Raw genomic sequence first — 24,813 nt, 5'->3', positions numbered from 1 at the left:
ATTGAGACTCCGGAGCTCTGCCTGCCTCTGGTGACCTGCACGTGGAACAGGGAGCATTTCAGAGAATGCTACCCTGGAGGTTCTGGATTTAAGCTTTCTACCTAAGAGCCTAAATTTGGCTTCCAGAATCTCCCTCCCACATTTTCCTATGTCGTTGATGCCCCTCATGTACCACGACAGCTGGCTCCTCCCCAGCACTGTCTAAAATCCTATCTAGGTGACGCATGAGGTCCGCCACCTTCGCACCAGGTAGGCATGTTACCAGGCGATCCTCATGCCCACCAGCCACCCAGCTATCTACATTCCTAATAATCGAGTCACCAACTATGACGGCTGACCTAACCCTTCCTCCTGGGCAGTAGGCCTTGGGGAGATATCCTCAGTGCGAAAGGACAATGCATCACCTGGAGAGCAGGTCCTTGCTACAGGATCCTTTCCTGCTGCACCCGGTTGATGCTCTCCAATCATGAGACCTTCTTCCTCCAAGGCAGCACCAGGGCTGCCAGTCTGAAGTTGGGACTTGACTACTATGTCCCTGAAGGTCTCATCTATATATTCCTCTCTGTCTGCCTCAGCTCCTCCAGGTCTGCCATTCTAGGCTCCAGAGATCGGACTCGTTCTCTGAGAGCCAGGAGCTCTTTGCATTGCATGCACATGTACAACTTCTCACCGGTGGGTAAAAAATCATACATGTGACACTCGATGCATCAGTGTCCTCACGTCTTGGTGTACCAACTGCCTGACTGTACAAAATCAATAATAAAGCCTACCTCCCTGGCACTGGGAATCTACTGCCAGTTAAATGACTTGCTAGTGAGGTGTCCAACAGCTTGTTGAAACTGGGTATCTAGATATAGAAAACCTGGGATCACCTTTCCAGCCTTATGGAGCATTGTGGTGGTCACTATCCTGAGGTAGGGGATCGAGTCTCTGGGACAGTGAGCTGGAAGCACAAGACAACTGCAGGGCTAGTACCAGCCTGAGGACACTCCACATTAGCAAACCAATGTCCAGATACAAGTTGTACTACAAAATAAAAACAGTTTACTGTAGAATCCTCAGAATAAAACAAAATGACATACTCCAGTGGATGCAGAAAATTAAATAAAATCACAGATCCAGAAAATGTTCAACGCCTTCCTCTTTACTTCTCTTCTTTTGGTAACAGTTACTTCTTCTACTAACACAGTATCTCTTTCTACTTTGTTTCTTTTCTTTGCTCAGTTCTTTCCCAAGCTTAGCCTGGACCTCCCTTCCTTCCCAGTATTTAGAAAAATATTTATTCACGCAGTCCTGTTCAGCTCAAGGAGAAATTCCATTTGGGGCAGCAGACAGGAGCCCACCGAACCCTGTAACAAGTCGCTGCTGGTATAGATTTTCTTCCTGATCCAGCCAGATGGCCTACAGCAGTTAAGCACCATTTTTTTTTCTTTAAAGGCTCCAAGCTGTATTGCAAACACTCTATTTCTTCTCTTCAGGTTTTCTGAGTTTTTTGGCGAAAATCTCTGCCTCACTCCTTCTACTCCCTTCTGTAACCCTGGGAGGGATCAGCTTCAACCTCTCTGTCTTTCCAAATCTGGAGCAGCCCCAAGCTCAGTAGAGCCACGGTTTTTATCACTTCTCCACACGGATCAAGCCCCTAGGGCAGTGGTCCCCAAACCTGTCCTGGAGGGCCACCAGCCAGTCGGGTTTTTGGGATATCCTCAGTGAGTATGCATGAGAGAAAATTTGCATGCACTGCCTCCATAACATGCACATTTTCTCTCATGCATATTCATTGAGGATATCCCAAAAACCCGACTGGCTGGTGGCCCTCCAGGACAGGTTTTGGGGACCACTGCCCTAGGGGATGTGCCCCCTTGTCCTTCAAGAAGGGCATGTAACACCCTCTGAGCAACAGATGCCCTAATGCCCTGAAAAGGTCTTACTCTGGCTCCAGGATAACTTCTTGCTCTCTGCACATCCTGTGCCCTGCTAGCAAATGGTTCACACTTTTTAAATTTTTTTTTAAGATCTCCCATCAGGGAAAACCTCCATTATATCATGCAACCTGTTAGCACTGTTAACTTCTGTACACTCTTGTGGCATAAGGGCCACATAGAAAATAAACAGGTAATCAAAAATACCCTGTCTTTAATGGTACCTTAGGGAAACAGCACTCACTCTGCCTCACAACCTCCCCTCTTCCCTCAAACAGGGAAAATAGAACCACGTTCCTGTTCAGTTCTTACAATTAACTATCCTGTCCCCTTACCTTGACACTGGGCACAGGAGTCACTTGGAATTAAACTCACTTTTTTTCCTCTTTTTCTTCTTTCAAACCCCTCAGTCACAGGTGTTACCAGTTCCTGTGGCTGTTCCCCCTGTGGTGCAGACTGGCTCCACCAAAACATGTTTCTGAAGTATGGCAGAGCTGGTGAACAGCGCTTCTACTTCTCCTAGAACCTTCTCTCTTTCTGCCCAAATTTCCACATGAAAAACCTTTTCCCTGAGAACAAATACTCTGACATCATACTAATGGAGCCAATGCAATACAGTACGCTCAGCCGAGCGCACTGTTTAACCCACTGTCGGACGCGGGTTAAATAGGCGCTAATCCACCCCCTAATGCAATAGGTGTTGCGACTGTCGCTGCCTGATGTCTCCACTACGCCCACCTTACCTCTTTGGCGACTTTGCTTGATGGAAGTTTGGCTGCCATGGCGTCATCTTGCCGACCTCCTCCGGCATCCCCGGACTGGCTAGACACTGCACTGCGTGCGGCCCCCGACTGAAGTACCAGCAGTGGCACGAACCTCAGGGGCGTCCCCCTGAGATGACATCATCCTCACCGGATACTTAAGGTCTCTGAATTCGCTAACTAATTGAGTTAGCAAAGGAAAGGTTTACCTAGCTTCCTCCAGGTATCGCTGCGGATGGGATTCGCTCTCTGCATACCTTGCTACTCTGCCTGCTCGGACTTTACCAGAGGTACTCACTCCTCGGGGGCCTCACTCTCTCTCTCTTGTTTTTCAGGTCGCAGTCTGGAACCGGTACTCGCTCCTCGAGGGCCCACGTTCCCAGACTTGCTACTGAATACCACTTCTGCCAGGAAGTCTTCACTGCCTACAACACCAGTGAGTTACCATCTCCTCGAGGGCCTATTCATTTCCAGCTCCTGGGCTGCTTCTAAGAGACTATTGTGTGAGTGTTTGTTTGTTTGTTTGTTTGTTTATTTATTTATTTATTTATTTAACAGTTTTTCTATACCGACATTAAAATACACATCATGTCGGTTTACATGATAACAAAAAGGTGGAAATTACAAAAAACAGGGGGGGGGGGGAAGATGGGAGGTTAAGAGTAACTGGGGGTCGGGAGGAGACCCCAACAAGTAGGAGGAGAGAAACGAGAGGAACAGTAACATCTAAGTAACAAGGATAACTATGGTTCAAGGGAAGAGTATATTGTTATATATATATATATATACAGGGGGTGAATATACAAGGGGTAAATATACAGGGTGAGGGGGGGTAGTGAGGAAACTGGGGAGTCAAAGGAGGTTAATCCGGGAAGGCTTGATGAAAGAGCCACGTTTTTAGTAGTTTTCTAAATTTGAGAGGGCAGGGTTCCATGCGAAGACTGGGTGGTAGGTCATTCCAACGCGTGGGGCCGGCGATAGAGAAAGCACGCTTTCTTGTAACTGAGAGGTGGGCTTTTTTAAGGGGGGGATGAGCAGGGTACATTTATGGATTTTTCTGGTAGGGCGGGAGGATTGTGTGGGTTGGAGGGGTTCATTGAGCCAGGAGGAGTTGTGTTTGTAGATAGCTTTGTGTAAGATGGTGAAGGTTTTGAACAGGATGCAGAAGGAGATGGGGATCCAATGTAGGCTTTTAAGGACAGGGGTAATGTGCTCAGATTTACTTGTGTTACTAATGATCCTTGCTGTGGCATTTTGCAAGATCTGGAGAGGTCTGATGGTGGAGGAAGGAAGGCCAAGATAGAGGAAATTGCAGTAATCTAGCTTAGATGTGAGTGTGGCATGAATGACAGTTTTGAAGTCATGGGTGTGTAGGAGTGGCTTGAGCTTTTTCAGGACTGAGAGCTTGTAGAAACCTCCCTTAATAACAGAGGTGATGTGGTTTTTGAGGTTCAGATGAGGATCGATAAGGACCCCTAAATTTCGAACTGAGGGTTGCGAGAGGAGGGATGTGGTCAGAGGGTCAGTGGGAGTGGCCAGTTTAAATGTGTGGTGGTTGTGAATGAGGAGTAGTTCGGTTTTGGTAGAGTTGAGGGCAAGTTGCATTGAGGTGAGTAAGGTGTTGATGGCAGAAAGGCAGTTTTCCCAGAAACATAGAGTGGCAGCAAGAGAGTCGCAGGTGGGAATAACGATCTGGATGTCGTCAGCGTAAATATAGAATTTGAGTCCAAGTTCTGTTAGAAGATGACAGAGGGGGAGGAGGTAAATGTTAAATAGTGTCGAGGACAGGGAAGAGCCCTGGGGTACACCATGAGAGAGAGTGAAGCGTGAGGATTCAGAGGAGACACGTTTTATTTTTTTATTTTTATTTATTTAAGGTTTTTATATACCGGCAATCATGAGAACATATCTTGCTGGTTTACATGAAACGGGAGTGCATTAAATACATCAAACTAGAACTGAGGTGACCGAAGGTACAGTTACAATTAACAAGGGTAGCAAAACTTGGTGAAGAGGAAGAAATAGGAAAGAATAAATGGTTAAACGATATACAAGTCAAATTACAAGTTATGTGCAAATAGCATGATTAATGGCTGAATGTTTTAGAGGAGTCCTTGGATTGTGTCCTTGGATTGTGTCATTAAATTGTGCTGGGAAAGCTTGCTTGAATAACCAAGTCTTAAGTCTTTTCCTAAAAGTTAGGAGGCAGGGTTCTAGTCTGAGATCTGTGGGTAAGGAATTCCACAGAAGGGGGCCAGCTGTGGAGGTGGCGCGATCTCTTAGGGTAATGTGTCTAGTCGTTTTCGCAGGGGGAACTTGGAGTGTGCCTCTATAAACATCTCTGGTAGGTCTTGTCGAGTTGTATACTTGGAGAGGGAATTGAAGATCGAGGGAAGTGCATTGATGTATAGTTTTGAAAATGATACATATGGCTTTGTACATGATACGGAAGTATACGGGTAGCCAATGTAGCTCTTTCAGGATGGGTGATATGTGGTTTCTTTTTCTTGTGCCTGTCAGTAGTCGGGCTGCTGAATTTTGCACCATCTGTAATGGTTTGGAATAGGAAGAAGGCAGACCTAGCAATAGGGAATTGCAATAGTCTAATTTTGAAAAAATGACTGCCTGGATGATCGTTCTGAAGTCTTGAGCATGCAAGAGAGGTCTTATCCTTTTCAAAACCTGGAGTTTAAAGAAGCAGTCTTTGGTTGTTTTGTTGATGTGTGCCTTGAAGTTTAGCCGGTTGTCCAATAACACTCCTAAGTCTCTAACTTGTGTGGTATGTAGGTTGGTAGGAAGAGCAATGTTAGGTGTATTGTTCTCAGGAGAGATGAGTAGGATTTCTGTCTTGGAGGAATTTAAGATGAGGTGAAGGCTGTTGAGTAGTTGTTTGATTTTTTGGTGGCATGATTCCCAGTAGTCAAGAGTTTTAGAGTATGAGTCTTTCATGGGGATGATGATTTGAATATCATCTGCGTATAGGAAGTACTTTAGATTGAGGTCAGTGAGAAGTTGGCAGAGAGGAAGCAGGTAAATATTGAATAGAGTCGGAGATAATGAAGAACCTTGTGGGACTCCTATGGCCGAGTCAAATCTTGAGGATTCCTTGTTTTGGAGTTTAACTTTGTAACCTCTGTTATTGAGAAAGGTTTTGAACCAAGATAGGACGGTGCCGCAGATTCCTATGGACGACAACTGGTTTAGGAGGATGGAGTGGTTGACAGTGTCGAACGCTGCGGATAGGTCTAACAAGATCAATAGGAAAGAGTTTCCTTTGTCGAGGCCCAGTAAGATATGGTCTGTCAGCGAGGTGAGGAGGGATTCTGTGCCTCGATTTTTTCGGAAGCCGTGTTGTGGGGTGAAGAGAAGACTGTTGTCTTCGATAAAATCTGAGAGTTGAGAGTTCACTAGTTTTTCCATGATCTTGGCGATGAATGGGAGGTTAGCTATGGGGCGGAAATTGTTAGGGTCCTTCGGGTCTAGGTTAGGTTTCTTTAGGAGCGGTGAGATTGAGGCCATTTTGAGATCATCTGGGAAGGTTCCTTGGGCTAGAGAGCAGTTGATGATATTTTTCAATGAGGTGGCTATTGTGTCTGGAACAGATAGAAGTAGTTTGGAGGGGATGTGGTCTGCAGGATGAGACGAAGGTTTCATTCTTCTCAGGATGGTTTGTATTTCCGTGGAAGAGACGGGTTCAAAGGTGTTTAAGCTGACGTTTTTGTGGGCAGGTTGTTGATATGTCTGGAGGTCGGCTGTATTGGAAGGCAGTTGTGTTAGGAGATTGGTGATTTTATCTTGGAAAAACTGAGCGAGTTCTTCCGCTTTGGGTTGTGCCATGTTGCCGGGGATTTCTCGCGGAATGGTTTGAGTGAGGCTGGAGACATAAGCGAAGAGGGCTTTGGCGTCAAAGACCAGGTTGTGAATCTTAGAAGCATAATAGTCTTTTTTTGATTTTGAAGTGAGGGATTTGTACTGGTATAGTGTGGATTTGTATGAAAAGATGGTGATGTCACAAGGGGTTTTGCGCCAAGTCGCTTCTTTTTTTCTTAAACTTTGTTTTAGTTTTCTGAGTTCATTAGTGGACCAAGGTTGTCTGTTGGATGCATTGGTGTGAGATTTTTTTGTAGTTGAAGGACAGAGCTTGTTGGCTATGTTTTCTGTATGTTGTTCCAGGAGCGAATGGCAGTGTTCGGGTCGGTGAGGTCTAATAGGGGGAGCTGTGAGACCAATTGGTTGTTAAGGTCTTCTGGTGAGCATCGCCTCTTGTAGTGGAATGAAGGAGAGGGGATGTAGGGAGTGTTGGATTTTTTCAGCGTGAATGAAGTAGAGATGAGAGTGTGGTCTGACCATGGAACCTTTTTGTTCTTCAGATTGGATGTAGTCGTAATGCCCTTGTTGACGAAAATCAAGTCCAGAGTGTGACCCGCTTTGTGTGTGGGTTCGTTGACTAGTTGTTGGAATCCCATAGCAGACAGGGCTGTGATGAGTGTTACGCAGCTGTTAGATGGTGAGGGAATGTCTATGTGCAGATTGAAATCTCCTAAAATGATTGCTGGGGTATCCAGGTTGATGAGCATGGTGGTGATTTCAAGGATGGGGGAGACATTGGATTCTAGGAGTCCCGGGGGGGCGTAGACAAGAAGGATTTGAAGATGTTGTGAGGTGAAGAAGCCGACTTCCAGTTTAGAGTTAGAGCTGAAAGTATGTTGGGAGAAGTTGAGGCTTTTTTTGGTAGCCAGAAGGATACCACCTCCTCTTTTTTTCAGTCTCGGGAGTTAAAAGAAATCATAGGTTTGTGTAGGTAGTTGGTTTATTAAAGCTGTATCTGAGGGCTTAAGCCATGTTTCGGTAACTGCACAGATATCTGGCTTGGCGTCGGTGAGATATTCATTGAAAATTAGGGATTTCTTCGTTAGAGATTGTGCATTGAAAAGAGAGAGTGAGAAGAGGGAGAGGCCTAGAAGCTGGGTGATTGGTGTAATCAAGATAGGGGTGAGGGTTTTTAAGTTATTGTGAAGGGCTCGTCTGGTAGATGTTCTTTTAGGTAGGAGGCGGTGTTGTAGAGTTGGTATTGGAAGAGCAAGAGACATTGTGGATGGTTAGCTGGCTGGCGCAGAGTGTAGGCGGATGGCAGATGGGAGGATAGGCTGGGATTAGGAGATAAATAATTGGTTGGTTAGTGCTCTGGAAGAACGCTGGAAGGTTGCTTGCTGAATGGGTGCAGACTGGTTGGTTGCTGAAAGGGTGCAGACTGGTTGCTTGCTGAGTGCTTGCTGAGAGGGTGCAGACTGGATGCTTGCTGAGAGGGCGCAGACTGGATGCTTGCTGAGTGCTTGCTGAGAGGGCGCAGACTGGATGCTTGCTGAGTGCTTGCTGAGAGGGCGCAGACTAAAGGGCGCAGACTGGTTGCTTGCTGAATGGGCGCAGACTGGTTGGTTGCTGAGAGGGCGCAGACTGGATGCTTGCTGAGTGCTTGCTGAGAGGGCGCAGACTGGATGCTTGCTGAGTGCTTGCTGAGAGGGTGCAGACTGGTTGCTTGCTGAAAGGGCGCAGACTGGTTGCTTGTTGAAAGGGTGCAGACTGGTTGCTTGTTGAAAGGGTGCAGACTGGTTGCTTGCTGAGTGCTTGCTGAGAGGGCGCAGACTGGTTGCTTGCTGAGAGGGCGCAGACTGGATGCTTGCTGAGAGGGCGCAGACTGGTTGCTTGTTGAAAGGGTGCAGACTGGTTGCTTGCTGAGTGCTTGCTGAGAGGGCGCAGACTGGATGCTTGCTGAGAGGGCGCAGACTGGTTGCTTGCTGAGAGGGTGCAGGATGGTTGATTACTTAGAGGGCGCTGTATGGGCGCTGGATGGTTGCTTGGCGGAAGAGAGCTGGAAGGACGTGAGCATGTTGGATGCTGGTTGAGCTCTAGTGCGGTATTGGTGTGAAAACTGCTCGGGGAAGCGAGGGTCGAAACGAAGGGGCGAAACAAAGGGGCAGGCCCCTTTGTCGTGCTCCTTCGTGCGCGCGACGCCCGGCGCGCGACGCCAGGGAGAATGGTGGTTTAAATACCCCGCCGGTCGCACCTGTGACGTCACCGCCGCGACGTTTTTTGTGGGCGGTTCGGGGCGAAGGCTCGCGGCTCGGCTCGGGGCCTACTGGCAGCGTGGGCTCGTGGTCCGGGTCGAGGCCGGCTGGAGGCGAGGGTTCGCGGCTCCGATCAAGGCCGGCTGGAGGCGGAGGATCGCGGCCTTTCAGGTAAGTAAGCAGCTGGAGAGAAGGGCCGGCGATCGGCGAGGGAGCCCGATCGGGGCGAGCGGAACAGGAGGCCTTACCCCGATGGGCTTCAGCGCCGATCGCGCAGGCCAAGTTCACCGCTGGAGCCCCGTGGATCGAAAGGAGGATGAAGAGGAGAGCGGCGGTTTAAATACCCCGCCGGTCGCACCTGTGACGTCACCGCCGCGACGTTTTTTGTGGGCGGTTCGGGGCGAAGGCTCGCGGCTCGGCTCGGGGCCTACTGGCAGCGTGGGCTCGTGGTCCGGGTCGAGGCCGGCTGGAGGCGAGGGTTCGCGGCTCCGATCAAGGCCGGCTGGAGGCGGAGGATCGCGGCCTTTCAGATAAGTAAGCAGCTGGAGAGAAGGGCCGGCGATCGGCGAGGGAGCCCGATCGGGGCGAGCGGAACAGGAGGCCTTACCCCGACGGGCTTCAGCGCCGATCGCGCAGGCCAAGTTCACCGCTGGAGCCCCGTGGATCGAAAGTTTAACGGAGAAAGTTTAACGGAGAAGCATCTGTTGGATAGATAGGATTTAAACCATAGGAGTGCAGTACCAGAAATGCCAATGTCGATTAGGCGGGCAATGAGGAGGTCGTGGCTTATGGTGTCAAAGGCGGCGGATATGTCGAGGAAGGCAATGAGGAAATTGTGTCCGTGGTCGAGGCTGGTGAGGAGGAAGTCTGTAAGGGATAGGAGGAGGGTTTCGGTACTCAAATTTTTGCGAAAACCGAACTGTGCTGTGTGGAGTATGTTGTAGTCCTCAAGGAATGACGTGAGCTGTGTATTGACTACCTTCTCCATGATTTTCGAAATGAAAGGAAGATTGGAGATGGGACGGTAGTTCGTAGGGTCTTTGGGGTCTAGAGAGGGCTTCTTGAGCAGGGGCTTGACTATCGCATGTTTAAGGGGGTCAGGGATGGAACCTGTGGAGAGGGAGCAGTTGATTAGGTCAGCTAAGGGAGGCGCAATGGTATTGGGGATGGAAATGAGATTTTTAGTGGGTATAGTGTCAGAGGGGTGGGATGCGGGCTTGGATTTTTTAATTATAGCCTCAATTTCCTTGGGTGTGGTGAGTTCTAAGGAGTCGAGGGCGGAGGGATTATGGGGGGTTGTGAGGGGGTGGGGGGTTGTGGGGGGAAAACGGAGGAGTATGTTGGCGATTTTATTATGGAAGAAAAGAGCAAGTTCTTCGCATTTCGTGCTGGTGTCATCTTCAGTAACTTTGGGGGTGAGGGTGTTGGTAAGGGTTGCCACGTAGGAGAAAAGGGCTTTGGGGTTGAAGGTGTAATGGTGGATTTTGGAGGAGTAATAGTCACGTTTGGTGTTTTGTATGGCTAAGCGATATGTGTGTAGGAGAGATTTATAGTAGATGGAGCGCTGTGGAGTGGGGTCTTTACGCCAAGCTCTTTCTTTCTTTCTAAGGTCGTGTTTCAGGTTGTGAAGTTCTGTGGTGTACCAGGGTTTAAGACTGGAGTGGGGGGTGCATTGTTGTCGAGTGATAAGGGGACAGATTTTGTCAGCTATGTCTTGGGTGGTCTTGACCCAGGAGGTGAGGGCAGTGTCAGGTGAAGAGAGGTCGAGATTAGCCAGGGAGTCGGAGAGGGCTGTGGAGAGCTCATCCGATGAGCATGCTTTACGGTATGTGAAGGAGGTGTTGGTGAGAGGGGGGTTGCAGGAGAGGGATGTGTCAAAGGTGAGGCGGGTCTCAATGAGGGCATGGTCGGACCATGGTACAGGGGTGCAGGTAGGGGGAGAAGGGACGTGAATTAGGGATGTGAATATTTTTTTGACGATTTAAAATATCGTCCGATATATTTTAAATCATCAAAAATCGTTAGAGGCGATATATAATAGGAATTCCCCCGATTTATCGTCAAAAATCGTAAATCGGGGGAAGGGGGAGGGCGGGAAAACCGGCACACTAAAACAACCCTAAAACCCACCCCGACCCTTTAAAATAAATCCCCCACCCTCCCGAACCCCCCCAAAATGTCTTAAATTACCTGGGGTCCAGTGGGGGGGTCCCGGTGTGATCTTCCACTCTCGGGCCACGGGTGCGTTGATAGAAATGGTGCCGGCGCTACCTTTGCCCTGTCATATGACAGGGCAAAGGTAGCGCTGGCGCCATTTTGGTTCCTGTCCCTCAACGTCACGAGCGTAGGAGATCGCTCCCGGATCCCCGCTGGACCCCAGGGACTTTTGGCCAGCTTGGGGGGGCTTCCTGACCCCCACAAGACTTGCCAAAAGTCCAGCGGGGGTCCGGGAACGATCTCCTGCACTCGAATCGTGTTGCCGTATTGCAAAATGGCGCCGGCCCTACGGCCATATGGCCAGCGCCATTTTGCACTACAGCAATATGGCCATACGGCCGGTGCCATTTTGCAATACTCGGGCCTCCCGAACCCCCTCATTTTGGGGGGGTTCGGGAGGGTGGGGGATTTATTTTAAAGGGTCGGGTGGGTTTTAGGGTTGTTTTAGTGTGCCGGTTTTCCCGCCCTCCCCCGATTTACACGATATTTAAAAAAACAAAACCGCGACGATCCGATTCCCTCCCCCCCCAGCCAAAATCGATCGTTAAGAGGATCGATCACACGATTCCCATCTCTAACGTGAATATAGGAATTGGTGAAAATGAGATCAAGGGTGTGTCCCATTTTGTGTGTGGGGTTGTTACCATGAAGGTTCTGTTCCTGAACTCTGCATACTCTGCCTACTCACTATATTCAGTTTCTCTTCAGCTCAGTTATCCAGGATCGCTGTTCCAGTATTTGAGGGACTACAGCCCAGCCGGGCATTCCAACTCACTACTGCCACCTCTGGTGGTTCAATATACTGTTTAATAAAAGAACTAGTGTGTGTCTGTCTCCATACTCTGAGCCTGACCGGTGGTCCCTCTTGGGATCTTCCCCCGGGGGGCGTGGTCATCTGCCACCGGCCCAAGGATCCACCCACAACTATCTCAAACACCAACAATAGGGGGATTAGCGCCTATTTAACGAGCGTTCAACTCGGAGTGAATGAGTTAGCGCTAATCACATGCAAATGCATGTGAATGAGGCTATTACTCATTCACTGCAAATGCCGAGTTTATCGGTGTCGGTGTTCATAACCGGCAGACTGCAGTTATGAAAACTGATGCCGAGTTTACTGCAGCCGGCACAGTCTGAGATGCACATTTATTTTTTTGCGTTTGCAGTGAATGAGTAATAGCCTCATTCACATGCATTTGCGAATTGCATGGCGCTCCCCTTGCATTGGCCCCTAAGTACTGCCAGTTTTAAAAGTTGTCATGTACCTCATCCCTGATCCTATACACCTGTTCCATATCACATGTATAAAAAAATAAGTGTAGGGTGGTTCAGTGGGCTGGATACTTTATACCCATGGTGTTCTTACACTGGGTATCTCACTTGCAAAAGTCATGAGGCCAGCCCTTATGCTTTTGCGTTTGCTGCAGGAGATAGAAAGTGCTCTGCAGGTAAAACCTGGCATGGATTCCTACATAAACTGTAGCCATGGCACAGGGGCATTCTTTGCTACATGTGATGGGACTAATCCTGAGCATCTCATAACTGAACTGGCCCATTCAATTAATTTTAAATAGTTTCTCCCCTAGGGGCTGCGCTGGCTTGCCTCCCAGGTTTTCCCTTTAACTAAGCACACTCTCATACACAGCAGGGGCTTACCCAGAGCCTCTTCCTGTCACAGTGTATTCAGGGCAATGGGGGTCCTTATCACCGCAGGGGTTTGTCCAGAGCCTTTGTACCTCTGACTTTTATTTTATTTATTTTTACATTTTTTCTTTGTTTTCCCTTTATATTTTTTCTTTTCTTCCCCCATGGTGCTCACAAGACCCCCATCCCTTTAAAGAGTTTCTGAGTTATGACATCACTCCAACATGGTGAGAGCATTCTCAAGGCTTCCCGACACTTTTCCTGCTCTCCGTGCTAGCTCTGTGCTGCTAAGAGCAGCGGCAGGGCCTCCTTTTCATTGCCAAGGCTGACAAATAGAGCCACAGCAGGAAGGCAGTGCTTTATCTGCTCCCCCCTCCCCCTCCCCGAGGCAGGAGGGATGGCTGGAAGCAGAGGAAGGCCTTCCCTGTGGCTGATGAGCAGTGCTTTTCACTGACTTTGAATAGCAGGAAGAAAGGGCAGCCATCCCGCAGCAGCTGATGGCAGCCGTTACCTTTCCTGTTCCAACCTTTGGCAGAGGGCACCTTCTCCAGCCAGTCCATCCCAGAGGGCATCTTTAGGGGCATGGGTGCCCCCCTCCTAGTAACAGGTAAACTTTTTTTATTATATCGTCCACAATAGAGAATAGGCTGTTCGTCCCATTTAGTCTTATGTGATAATACAGTCCCCACATCCAGTTCTGATGTAAAATAAAGTCTTTACTAAAATTCATCCCATGCAACATTGGCTCCTGACACAATGCCTTTTTCAGGTCTCTAAAGGTCTTCTCACAGGCCTCGGTTCACAGGTCCAGATTTGGGGTGCTTTCTTAGTTAACTCGGTCAGGGGTTTCACTAATTCAGAAACCAGGGTATGAATTTTCTATAATATCCAATGAGATGCATCAAGGTACAAAACATATTTATTTTTTTGTATTTAATTGAGGGCACTTTTCTTTGACTTCTCCTTTCGTAATTAGAAGAAACTCCTTCCCTTCTCCTATCCTATACCTGTAATACTGGATTTCTGTAGCTGCTATTACACATTCCTAGGGTTCATTTTTAACCCTGCCTTGAAAAATTAATATTGTGCCTACCTTCTCCAAGAATGAGGTCCAGTCTTGGGTAAATGTTACCACATCATCCAGGTAAGCAGCAGCATATTCTGGTGGGGTTTCAATACTAGATCCATGAGTCTTTGAACTATTGGGGCTGCTCCATGAACCCCAAATTGCAGAACCCTAAACTGAAACAAACCCTGAGGATTAGAAAAAGTTGTTTTCTTTCTAAAGCCCTTAGTCAGGGGAATCTGCCAGTATCCTTTTGTCAAATCCAGTAAGGTTATAGGTTCGGCCTGCCCCAGTCGATCTAACAGTTCATCCACTCTAGGCATTGGGTTAGGCGTGAAACTTAAATATAGCATTGACACTCTAAAAAGTGATACAGAATTTTTTAGTTCCATTGGACTTTGGGACCAGCACTATAAGAATAGCCCAAGTACTCCGGGACACTTCTATTACCTCGGGGAACAAAATTTCCTTAAGAACATAAGAAACATAAGAAATTGCCATGCTGGGTCAGACCAAGGGTCCATCAAGCCCAGCATCCTGTTTCCAACAGATGCCAAACCAGGCCACAAGAACCTGGCAATTACCCAAACACTAAGAAGATCCCTTGCCACTGATGCAATTAATATCAGTGGCTATTCCCCAAGTAAACCTGATTAACAGCGTTAATGGACTTCTCCTCCAAGAACTTATCCAAACCTTCTTCAAACCCAGCTACACTAACTGCACTAACCACATCCTTAACCTTGCTTCCTTTCTCTTTGCTTCTGATAATCAGTAGGGCCATTGCCGTACTACTACTCCTAGTTCTGTCACTATCCAGTGCTCTAAAAGATTGGCTCTGCCAGGAAGGAACTGAAGATTCTTTGAAACTGGTCCAGAAATTGCTTCTGGGTGGGAGACAATCTGGGACATACTTTAATTGGGTTCCTAACTTGCTTCTCCCCCACCTGTGGGCCTAGCTATTCCGCATTACTTGCCTCCACTGTTAGGGTTAGGACAGAGCTGGAGTAAACATGAACATTAACAGGCCTAATCAGTGATTCTTACTTAGATTAAGGATGGTCATCCTATTCCCTGCTTTGTTCTAGTATGCAGAAAAGATTTCTGGATAACATCATGATCATGTCTACACAGAAATGGAGACATGCCCAGCAACTTCAAGGATATTTGACATGAAATATGGAGATCTAATAACCACCTGAAAAATGATATTTCCTCCAACACACTAACAAGCTACATGACTAAGTCAAGGACATTATATTCTCAAGCAAGAGGGATAGTCCTCTACCATGCCTTTATCCAGAGTCACAGAGTAGAGAATGCCAATCCTCACAGCTAATTCATAGTCATTGAATGTGAGGTGGAAATGATTCAAGAAAGGATTTTAATTCACAGATGGAGACTTGTGTAAATCTATTTATTGAAAAGAAAGCAATCTATGTATAACATAGAATCCATTAACTGCTATTAATCAAGATGTCTTAGAGCAGCGCTTCTCAACCGGTGAATCGCGAAACACCAGTGTGTTGCCAAACACCGGCAGGTGTGTCGCATCTCCCGGTGTTCCACTGGCCCGCTGTACTTTCCTTCTCCCTTTTTCCAGCCCCCGTGGGCCAATTGGAAACCTCCTTTCTTCCTACTCCCACTGCCCAATGGGAAGCCTCCTTCATTCTGCCTGCCAGTGGGAGTAGGAAGAAGGGAGGAAGCCTTTGATTGGCCGGTGAGGCAGGCATCGCATAGCCCGGGGGGTGGGGAGGGAGGAATAGCAGTGTCGAACCCTGACGAAGCAAGGCCTCCACAGGAGCCCATCCCCATGGCGGCAAAGAGGAAACCCAACCCCGACCAAGCAAGGCTGCCACGAGAGCCCATCCCTGTGGCGACAAAGAGGAAACCCGACCCCGACCGAGGCCACCATGAGAGCCCATTCCTGTAGCGACAAAAAAAGAAGGCCTGCCGCAGTAAAGCCGCGGCGGAACTGGAGCCCATCCCTGCAGTGAAGAAAGAAGAAGTTTTTGGTGAGAGCTTGTGTCTGAGGGTGTGAATGGGTGCCTGGGTGAGAGCTTGTTTTTGTGGGTGTGAATGGGTGCCTAAGTGAGAACTTGTGTCTGTGGGTATGAATGGATGCATGGGTGAGAGCTTGTGTGTCTGTGTGTGAATGAGTGCCTGGGAGAGAGTTTGTATGTCTGTGTGTGAATGGGTGCCTGGGAGAGAGTTTGTATGTCTGTGTGTGAATGGGTGCCTGGGTGAGAGCTTGTATCTGAGGGTGTGAATGGGTGCCTGGGTGAGAGCTTGTGTCTGTGGGTGTGAATGGATGCATGGGTGAAAGCTTGTGTGTCTGTGGGTGTGAATGGATGCATGGGTGAGAGCTTGTGTCTGTGGGTGTGAATGAGTAATAGCTTGTGTGTGTAGGTGCCTGGGTGAGAGCTTGTGTGTGTGGGTGTGAATGGGTGCCAGGGTGAGAGCTTGTGTGTGTGGATGTGAATGGAAGCCTGGGTGAGAGCTTATGGGTGTGAATCAGTGCCTGGGTGAGAGCTGGTTTGAATGGGTGGAAAAGCATTTGTGTGTGACTGAGAGCTTGTATATAAGAGAGCATGAGTGTGACTGAGAGAGAGAGACTGGTCAGGGAGGTGATGTGTTTCTGTGTGAGAGAGAGAGAGAGACTGGTCAGGAAGATGACTGGTGTGAAAAAGACAGAGACTGGTCGTGGGGTCTAATTGGGTGTGTGTGTGTGTGAGTGACTAGTTGTTGGTGCTAAGGAAGAGGACTGTGAGGACAGAGCTTCAGCAGCCCTTGCTGCTTCTGGTGAGTGCTATTGGTCTGTAAGGGAAAGGAGTAAGAGAGTTGCTGGAGAGGGTAAGTAAAGGTGGCTTTTCACATTTATTTTTCTTGATTGCCTGCCATTTTAATTATTGGGTATTATGCAATGGCTGCTGTTTTGAAATATTTTATTGATATTTGGACATGTTTTAATAATTTTTATGAGTTTTTAATTGTTGGATATTATTCTATTCAGCAGCTGTTTTGTAACATTTTTAGTATAGCTTTACAATTATTTCTGTGTGTGGCTCTATATGTTGTGTTTTCTCAATAGGATATGCATTAGTGGTAAATTACTTCTTTTCATACGGAAGGCTATTGTGCCTGGTAGTAAAGGGAGTTTGTTTTGCTTTTACTGAGATGTCATCAGAACCAGAATATCTTTTTTGTATGGTGAGTTGTACAGGGTAATGCCCTAGATCTCCTCTGCACTCATTGCTGGGGGTCGAGGGGATTCCTGTGGATGCAGAGTGCATGTTTACATTTAGCCCTGGGATGGTCACGTGTTCAGTGTGTCACGCATGTGAGAACCATCTGTCAGGTGTGCCCCGGACAAAAAAAAGGTTGAGAACCACTGTCTTAGAGTATAGCCACTGCTGTTACTAGCATCAGTAGTATGGGATATATTTAGTTTTTGGGTACTTGCCAGGAATTTATAGCCTGGATTGGTCACTGTTGGAAACAGGATGCTGGGCTTGATGGACTCTTGGTCTGATCCAGTATGGCAATTTCTTTTGTTATGTTCTTATAAAGAATTAAAACGTTGTTCGACCCATGTCTGCGTTTCACTATGAAGCTACATAGGGAGGGACCACAAACTAAAATATAAAATAAGTCAGACATCATCCCAATAGTGGATCCCATCAATATCCACCACAAGTACCCAAAAAACAAAAATACATACCTACACTAGAAGTTTAATAGACATGAAAGGACTGCGAGCATTGACAGAAGATAATTGCAAAAATATATCAAAAACAAAAATTGGCACCACAAGGCCACATGACTGCAGATAGCCAATCATGAAGGAAGGAGAAGGGGAGGTAAGAGGAAAGGGAAGTGAAAGTGGGGGGAGGGAAGGGAGAAACCAAAGTAAAATGGGGAGGGGAGAAGAGGGAGATAGGGAACGGTGGGGGAGGGGGGAGCAGGAACAAGAGAGGGGGAAGGGCACAATGAGGTAAAAATTTGACACACAAAATAATAAGGAATCATATGAACCCTAAATCACATGCACAGTCTAATGATTTAAAATGTTAATGCATTAGTACAAACATGAGCCAAAATTATAAACTGCTATCTGATCACATATTGCTTACAGTTAAGGAAAAAATTTGGCAAGGTAGAGAATAATAAATCATATAGACCACAAATCACATGCACAGTCTAATGATTTAAACTATTAATGCATTAGTACAAACATGAACAAAAGTCATAACTACAGCATGATTACATATTGCTGACAGTTAGCTAAATACAGTGCAGGTTAGCAAATAATGAGCAAGAAGGCATTGGGAATGTTTAAGTGAAAATGGGAGATTAACATTGTTTAGAATAAAGGGAATCAGTCAGACTCCTGATTCAGACCATAGGGGTGAAAAGAGTATAAGTCAAAGATCCAGCATTGTTCAGAAATATGTCATCAATGAACCAAAGCCATAATGAAATGTGCAGCCAGAAAAGGAAATCATATAGACAGCATGATTCGAAATGAGAAACATAGGCATGCGATATCAGGGACCATAGTGGCATCCATCACAGGGCCGTTTATTTGCTGAAATAATGGATTTTCAAAAAGAAAAAGGTTTTTAGTAGGAGGAAGCCTGGTGAGTTTAACTAAAAAATTAGTTGGGTCTCTGTGATCAGACATTAATCCAATATTCCATGGACAACCATTTTGGCTGCCTCTTGTGATATATTAAAATACAAGGATTCTATGGCCAGAGTTATTAATAGGAATTGTTCAGCAGGTAGCTCTATGGTATTCAGAATAGTTACAAAATGATCCGAATCACGTACATATGAAGGTGCTAAAGGTATAAATGGCTGGAAAAACTTATCTTTGAATCTGGAAAGAGGTTTAAGTAACGATCCAATGCTAGCTATGGTAGGGCAGTTGAATGGGTTTGACAAGGATTTATGTAACTTAGGATGTAAAAGGTGGGAATAACAGGATGCTTTCCTATGATGAAATTAGCCTCCTTAGGTGTGAGAAGCTTATTTTCAATCCTGATTGTACTAAACTTAAGATCTCATTTAGCAATTGTGAAGTCGAGTCCAAGGGGAGTTCTTGATAGAATCTCGGGTCCATGAGTTGTCGAAGAATTTCCGCTCTAAATTGGGTTTGATTCATGATGATGATATTATCCTCTTGTCTGCAGGCTTAATAATTATGGAAGGGTCCATAGAAAGAGTGCGTATCGCAGACCAATCCTCTTGGGAAAGATTGGATATTGTCTGAAAAGTAGTTTCTCACTGAGGGCTATGTCGTTAGTAACCAGTCTTTCAAAGGTGTGAATCAGATAATTGGAGCGCACTGTTAACCTGCCATTGGACGCGCGTTTTCCCTTACCCCTTATTCAGTAAGGGGTGGAAAACGCACGTCCAAAGCACCGAACCTAATAGCACCCTCAACATGCAAATGCATGTTGAGGGCCCTATTAGGTATTCGCTCGCGATTCAGTAAGTAAAATGTGCAGCCAAGCCGCACATTTTACTTTCAGAAATTAGCACCTACCCAAAGGTAGGCACTAATTTCTTTGGGCACTGGGAAAGTGCACAGAAAAGCAGTAAAAACTGCTTTTCTGTGCACCCTCCGACTTAATATCATGGCGATATTAAATCGAAGGTCCCGAAGGGTAAAAAAAGTAAAAAAAAAAGAAAAAAAAATGTTGAAGTCAGCCGGCGGCTGTCGGGTTGAAAACCGGACACTCAATTTTGCCGGCGTCCGGTTTCCGAGCCCGTGGCTCTCAGCGGGCTCGAGAACCGACGCCGGCAAAATTGAGCGTCGGCTGTCAAACCCGCTGACAGGTGCCGCTCCGGGTCAAAAGGAGGCACTAGGGACGCGCTAGTGTCCCTAGCGCCTCCTTTTGCCCGTTTCTACTGCCGGAACTAATTTAAATATTGAATCACGCGTACAGGCGAGTGGCCTGTGCGCCGCCTGCTCTCCCGCGGACTTTACTGAATCGGCCCGATAGATTGGAAGCAAGTTGTTTAGTCAGGATCATCAAATCTGTTGAGCATTATTTCAAAATCTGATTCTAGAGATTTAGAAAGTCAAGGTTGGCAGTGTGGAGTCCAGATTCCTTCCAAATTCAGAGGCCCCAAGGTATCCAGTGAACCCAGCGATATTTAGCATGGTTGAGTGCCTAGTACCAACCTGGTTAACCCATGGTATCACTAAGTCATGTATTCACTATATCTTCCCTTTTTTGCACCTGAATATCCTCTGTGCTTATTCCATGTCTTCTTGAAGTCTGGTCGGTTTTAGCCTCCATCACCTGCTTTGAGAGGTTGTTCCATGCATCCACCATCCTTTCTGTGAAAAAATATTTACTCATAGTACCACCTTGATGGTTCATATCATGACCCCTTGTTCTAGAACTTCCTTTCCATTGAAAAATCTTATCTCCTGTTCATTATTCATAACTTTAGGTATTTGAATGTCGCTATAATATATCCACACAAACAAGAAAAAACATTTTAATTCCAAAATGCCAAATCTTTATTGAAATGTCAGTCCCCCGACATGGACCGAGTTTCGCAAAGGCTGCATCGGGAGGGACCAATTACATGTGGTGAAATAAAGCGGCGTTACATTCTTGAGAAATGTGTCTGCAAAAACAAAATCAATTGAACAATTGTTAGTAGGGGTGTGAATCGTGTGATCGATCATCTTAACGATCAATTTTGGCTGGGGGGGAGGGAAATCTGATCGTCGTGTTTTGTTTTGTTTTTTAAATCGTTAAAAATCGTAAATCGGGGGAGGGCGGGAAAACCGACACACCAAAACAACCCTAAAACCCACCCCGAACCTTTAAAACAAATCCCCCACCCTCCCGAACCCTCCCAAAATGTTTTAAATTACCTGGGGTCGCCTGTATGTCATAGTGAGGGCAAAGGTAGCGCCGGCACCATTTTGAATATTGGCAATACGGCCCGCGTGCAGGAGGTCGCTCCCGGACCCCCGCTGGACTTTTGGCAAGTCTTGTGGGGGTCAGGAGGCCCCCCCAAGCTGGCCAAAAGTCCCTGGGGGTCCAGCGGGGGTCCGGGAGCGACCTCCTGCACGCGTGACGTCGGGAGCCAGGAACCAAAATGGCGCCGGCGCTACATTTGCCCTGACACATGATAAGGGCAAAGGGCCACCGGGGCCATTTCTCTTAACGCAGCCGTGGCCAGAGCTGGAGATCGCGCTGGGACCCCCCCCACTGGACCCCAGGTAATTTAAAACATTTTGGGGGGGTTTGGGAGGGTGGGGGATTTGTTTTAAAGGGTCGGGGTGGGTTTTAGGGTTGTTTTGGTGTGCCGGTTTTCCCGCCCTCCCCCAAATAATTCCCGTGCCCTATGTAACGATACAATACAAATGCCCCTGATGATAAATCGGGGGCATTTGTATTGTATCATGCACTCTAACAATTTTGGATGATTTTAAAATTATCTGACGATAATTTTAATCGTTCAAAAACGATTCACATCCCTAATTGTTAGGACCAAAGAAAGGATGGCATGGCTAGAAAGGCAACTGTAAAAACACAAGAAAATCCATACCCCATTAGCTACATCAAGGGGAATTTCCAGAGGATGATTTGGTGGGGTTGAACCAATTACCTGAAATAACACATCGCTCAAGTTAAAACAAATTTCAAAGGACCAATTACAGATAAATGAAGGCTCAAATGGAAACCAGAAGAGAATTTACAATTGGAAGAGCACAGTTCTAATGTGTGTGAAGAAGGATGTTAAATCATAGAAAACAATGGCAGTAAGAAGCAGGTTGCCTCTGTAGCCATGCCACCCTTTCTTTGGTCCTAACAATTGTTCAATTGATTTTGTTTTCGCAGACACATTTCTCAAGAATGTAACGCCGCTTTATTTTACCACATGTAATTGGTCCCTCCCGATGCAGCCTTTGAGAAATACGGTCCACGTCAGGGGACTGACATTTCAATAAAGATTTGGCATTTTGGAATTATTGAACTCTTCCTGTTTAAATTGTTTTTTTCTGGTTTGTTTTACATGGATCTTTGTAATTGATTTTGCAGCACACCTGTTGGATTGTGTTCTTATTAGTGTGTTTGCCCACCATTCCACACTTCGTTGTGGCTATAATATATCTCCCATCTCTCCTCTCCTTGATTTAGATCCTTTAGTATTAAATCATGGTGAATATAAGAACATAAGATATGCCACTCTGGGTCAGACCAAGGGTCCAATAAGCCCAGTATCCTGTTTCCAACAGTGGCCAATCCAAGTCACAAATACCTGGCAAGTACCCAATCATTAAATAAATCTCAAGCTACTATTGTTTATTAATTAATAGCAGTTTATAGATTTTTCCTCTAGGAAATTATCCAATCCTTTATTAAATCCAGTTACACTAACTGCCTTAACCACATCTTCTGGCAATGACTTCCAGAGCTTAACTATGAGCTGAGTGAAAAATAATTTTCTTTGATATGCTTTAAATGAGCTATTTGTTAACTTCATGGAGTGCCCCCTAGTTCTTATATTATATGACAAAGTAAATAACCAATTTACATTAACTTCTTCAAGTCCTTTCTTCATTTTGTAGACTTCTATCATATCCCCCCTCAGTCATCTCTTCTCCAAACTGAATAGCTCTATCTTCCTTAGCCATTCCTCATAGGGCAGCCGTTCCATGCCATTTATCACTTTGGTTGCCCTTCTCTGCACTTTCTCCAGTGCAACTATATCTTTTTTGAGATGCGGCAACCAGAATTGCACACAGTATTCAAGGTGCGGTCTCATCATGGAGTGATACAGAGGCATCATGACATCAATCGTTTTATTTGCCATTCGCTTCCCAATAATTACGAACATTCTGTTTGCTTTTTTTTTTTTATCACCACAGCACCCTGAGCCGACAATTTCAATGTATTATCCACTATGACACCTAGATCTCTTTCCTGGGTGGTAACTCCTAAGATAGAACTTATCATTGTGTAACTACAGCAAGGGTTATTTTTCCCTATATGCATCACCTTGCACTTGTCCACGATAAATTTCATCTGCCATTTGGAAGCCCAAACTTCCAGTCTTGCAAGGTCCTCCTGCAATTTATCACAATCCTCTTGAGATTTAACTACTCTGCATAATTTTGTGCCATCCGCAAATTTGATCACCTCATTCGTCATACCCCTTACCAGATTATTTATAAATATATTAAAAAGCACCAGTCCAAGTACAGATCCCTGAGGCACTCCTCTGTTTACCTTTTTCCACTCTGAAAACTAACCATTTAATCCTGCTCTCTGTTTCCTGCCTTTTGATCAGCTTCCAATCCACAAAAAGATATCGCCTCCTATCCCATGACTTTTTAGTTTTCTTAGATGCCTCTCATGAGGGACTTTGTTAAAGGCCTTCTGAAAATCCAAATATACTACATCTACTGGTTCACCTTTATCCACATGTTTATTCACCCCTTCAAAAAAATGTAGATTTGTGAGGCAAGACTTCCCTTGGGTAAATTCATGCTGGCTGTGTACCATTACACCATGTCTATCTAAATGTTTTCTGATTTTATTTTTTATAACAGTTTCCACGATTTTTCCCAGCACTAAAGTCAGGCTCACTGGTCTATAGGTTCCTGGATCACTATGGAGCCCTTTTTAAATATTTGGTTACATTAGCGATCTTCCAATCTTCAGTATAATGGATGATTTTAATGATAGGTTACAAATTAAATTAAATAGGTCTGAAATTCCATTTTTTTGTTCTTTCAGAATCCTGGGGTGTATACCATCTGGTCTAGTTGATTTACCAATCTTTAGTTTGTCAGTCTGGCCTACCACATCTTCCAGGTTTGCTGTGATTTGGTTCAGTTCATCTGAATCATCACCCTTGAAAGCTCACCCTTTTTATATCTCTTCTCTGGACTGCCTCCACTTTGTCTGTCTCTTTCCAGAAATGAATTCAATACTTCAGGTGAGATCTCACAGTCTGTACAATGGCATAATCACTTCCATGTTTTTCTACTAGTTATGTCTCTCCCTACCTACCCTAGCATCCCTCTGGCTCTGGTGTCTGCCTGTTGTACTGATTCTGTATTTTGAAATCATTGAATATAATCATATCTGGGAACTCTTTTTTTTAGGCTAGAGACTCTGGAATTTTAAAGAATTTGCCACGTCAACAATGGAAAACCCCAGGTGCAACTGGGAAGTGCCTCTACAGGCCCACCCAGTCAGAATGGAGACAGAGCATCAGCCACATGGGCAAGAAAAAGCAAGAATAATTATGTAAGCCCATGTAAAAGGAAGTAGGAGCTGTGGTAGTGTTAGCCGCATGGGCATTTGACCATTCTTGAACTTCCTTAGTTTGCTTCTCATTCTGTCTATTCCCTCACTTGTGTCCCCTCTATTGCAAATCTAGTCATAAAATGTATTTAATTCAATTAAAAGGAATCAGCTGATATGGATTTTTTTTAATTTGTTAAACCATCTGCAGTATCACTCACAAAGATATTGAATTGGCCCCATTCCCAGGACTGATCCCTGAGGAACTACAGTTATTACTTTCCTTTCACTCCCAGATATCTGTGCATATCAACTGCTGACTCTGGAAATATGGTTTTGGCATGTTTCCAAATATGCTGTGTGGTGAGGGATAGCTACAGGCAACCTGGAAGATGTCAGAGAGCTACCAATCAAAATCCTCCTCTTTTGGTTGGTTCTGAGGCTGGGGCCGGTCAGGTGACCCTGCCACAAACTGTATATAAAGACAGAGACCACTACCAGATTTTTACTCTTCTCTGAGATTTTGGGTTTGATCTTGTGGGTGATCGGCAGTGACCTAGGACGCAGAATGGCAGTGAGTAATTAGGATCTTTGTGAGGCTGGGAGGGCTTTTTGGGTTTTACTTAAAATATTTAGTATTACATTCTGAGCTGTAAGATATAATTGTGGTGGTGAAGTTCACTTTAAGACTTTGCTCTTTTTGTTTTAATCTTGTGCTTTAACATATAATTACTTCTCTGGGAGAAATCTTCCTTAGGCTGAAGTGGGAGGGGGAATTTGAGGCTCCTGATCTAAAACTCTCTCTTCCTGCCTCTTCCCAGTTTGTGGGTGAACTAATTAGTGTGAGCTAAT

The 24,813-nt window shown here is 45.9% G+C and overlaps 1 protein-coding gene across 1 annotated transcript in view; it reads left to right on the top strand.

Moving 5' to 3' along the window:
- Positions 1-10,454: 10,454 nt before the first annotated feature.
- The window catches only part of LOC115083311 (galectin-1-like), a 40,151-nt gene continuing 25,792 nt past the window's right edge, over positions 10,455-24,813 (top strand). The window contains exon 1 of the mRNA XM_029587115.1: positions 10,455-10,625. Within this exon, the coding sequence (XP_029442975.1) occupies positions 10,455-10,625 (171 nt within the window). The remainder of the gene's footprint in view (positions 10,626-24,813) is intronic.

This window comes from Rhinatrema bivittatum, chromosome 2 (genome assembly GCF_901001135.1).
Source record: "Rhinatrema bivittatum chromosome 2, aRhiBiv1.1, whole genome shotgun sequence".
NCBI classification, from domain to species: domain Eukaryota; kingdom Metazoa; phylum Chordata; class Amphibia; order Gymnophiona; family Rhinatrematidae; genus Rhinatrema; species Rhinatrema bivittatum.
The sequence above is the reverse complement of the archived record's forward strand: the minus strand, read 5'-3'. Positions and strand labels throughout refer to the sequence as shown.